Source organism: Danio rerio, chromosome 16 (assembly GCF_052040795.2).
Source record: "Danio rerio strain M-AB ecotype USA chromosome 16, GRCz13ab, whole genome shotgun sequence".
Lineage (NCBI taxonomy): Eukaryota > Metazoa > Chordata > Actinopteri > Cypriniformes > Danionidae > Danio > Danio rerio.
The window spans coordinates 11380304-11382500 of NC_141036.1; the positions used below are offsets into that span (position 1 = coordinate 11380304).

At 46.4% G+C, this 2197-nt stretch overlaps 1 protein-coding gene across 50 annotated transcripts in view; it reads left to right on the plus strand.

Moving 5' to 3' along the window:
• The first annotated feature begins 866 nt into the window (after nt 1-866).
• The window catches only part of erfl3 (Ets2 repressor factor like 3), a 112383-nt gene continuing 111052 nt past the window's right edge, over nt 867-2197 (plus strand). For all 50 annotated transcript variants that reach the window (XR_015511088.1, XR_015511067.1, XR_015511073.1 and 47 more), the window contains exon 1: nt 867-1340. Coding sequence is in view for 3 of the 50 variants with exons in the window: in XM_087286707.1 (XP_087142833.1) it covers nt 1319-1340 (22 nt within the window). In the remaining 47 variants the exon portion in view is untranslated. The remainder of the gene's footprint in view (nt 1341-2197) is intronic.

Sequence of the window (2197 nt, forward strand, 5' to 3'; positions counted from 1 at the left end):
ACTGGTATAAATGATTAAATTATAAACTACTTTTGAACAGTTTTATTATAGTGCAATAACATTGCACAATTTCACATGTTGTACTGTATTTTTGCTATTTTAAAACATTTAAAACTTCTACTGACCCCAAACCTTTGACCGGTATAGTGTAAGGCTTATTTGTTAACTTTAATACCCATACAACATTGTTAATTATTTAATAATATTTACTTAACCTAACATTAAGGTGGATTTGTTAATGTAGAAATTAACATTAGCTAAGCATATGAAATGTCTAAGCACTTTATTTTAAAGTTTCACTCATTTTGTTACCTTAAAAAATAGGCTATGTTTGAACAGGCATCAATTCCTCAAACAACTCTTTAGTTTTTGACCTAAAACATGAGTGGTCTGAGTGGCCTCGGGGTTCAGTGTTTGATCTTGCGGGGTAAGATCCGGAAATCATTATCCATTGCGCTGTTACCTCTCTATGGGGGATGATAATTGTCGCTAAATGAAAGAGAACGGGGGCTAATTAGCTCGAAAAGCACTTGTTGCTGACGTTCTCGGCGCGGTGACGCGGAATCCCTAGCTCTCCGCAGCTCGTAGGACGCGGATGTGATGTCATCACGGACCGTGGCTACGGCGGTGTCCATAACGACGCCTCGTGCTGCAGTGACGCAGCGCCGTCGGTTCGTGGTGAGGGGGCGTGACTCAGCCGTGCCCCCCACCCTCCTGCCCGGTCCCCTCCTCCCCCCCGGCCGTGTGGGCGGCCCCGTGCGGCGGCGGCGAGAAACACGACACCCGAAAGGAGAGAGAGAGAGGGCCGGGGGGAGGAGACAGCGAGCACTTTCAGACTAGGGAGAGTGGAGGAAGGAAAAAAAGTCGGTGTGAAAGAGAGAATGGGAAACTGACTGATACACTGCGAATGGCGAGCCTCGGGAGAGCAGATGACAAACTAACACAAGGATAAAATGTTGCGAGAGTCTTCAGCAGAGTAACACAGACGCTGAGAAACAGACAGAGAGAGTGCTGCTGCTCCGCCGCCGTGTTTGGGATTGTATCGATCGCTCGCGGGACAGACGGGAAAGCGCTGTTTCGGAACTCCGCTGCACCCCGTCCCGTTGCGCCAGTGGAAGTACTGAACCGCTTTCCAAACTCGGCGCTGTCGGTTAGAGGATCGCGTATAGAGGCCGGACAACGTACAGCAGGAGCGCTGAACATCGGACAAAAGTTTGGCCTTTTGGAGACGGGGGTCCGGGAGAGGCCGAGTCTCGCCGCTGCTGAACTGACAACTTAAGCCAGCTTTGCCGAGTGTTCGGGGCAGATAACTTTCAGCATGAAAACCCCCGGGGACTCGGGTAAGTTACCCAGGCATGCATTATAAAGGGCTGCCACAACTTCTTTGACTCGCGAGTTTGTTAAGCCAGTGATTCAAGCTCGGACTTTACCATCAATTCAGCTCAGTGTGCTTAATTATTCAATATCAGGACTGATGTGCTAGATTTTTGACAAGTGGCTGTTTGTCAGGCAGGATCTACTTCTCTGACATACCGGCTGATTTAACACTCGGTGCTGTTGTTTTGCTTCCATGTTTAGGTAAAACTAGTGCGTTTCAACTGCACTTAAAAGTAATACATTACATTTATTTACTTTTACTTAAGTGTCAAAGCAGAAGTCCAGCTCAGCGTATTCATTCTAGAGTTAATGAATTATCAGATGTTTACTTTTTAGCAGCTGCATTAAAACCTAAATTACAGCTTCATTGCGTTTCAAGTCCTGTCAGCGCAAACCGCACTAAACCTGTTGAATGGCCACAGCTCTGAAACAGCAGCTCGCGTGCTTTTGTCGTTCTTGGAAAGATGTCGACATCAATGTTGTGTGAATCCTCCGCAAATTGTTAAGTAACGTTACTTTTCTCCTCTCCAAATCCTCCTCGTTGCTCTGTGCGCGTGCCAGCTGTGTGTGCAGCTCAAGCGCGAGCCCTGAACCATGCTACTGGCACATTCAAAATGGAAGCCCCGCTTTCTCACCGCACTCTTTATTACAGGTTTCATTCATTTGTTTGTATAATAACAACTTTATAGACTGTACAGTTTCTAAAGTTTTTTTAATAGGGCCCGTTAAGCTTGTAAAGTGTAGTGAAGCCTCACAGTACAGAGCTGCGCAGTCATTTCCCTTTAAGCGAAAGTATCGCCTACTTTTCTGATGAATGCTT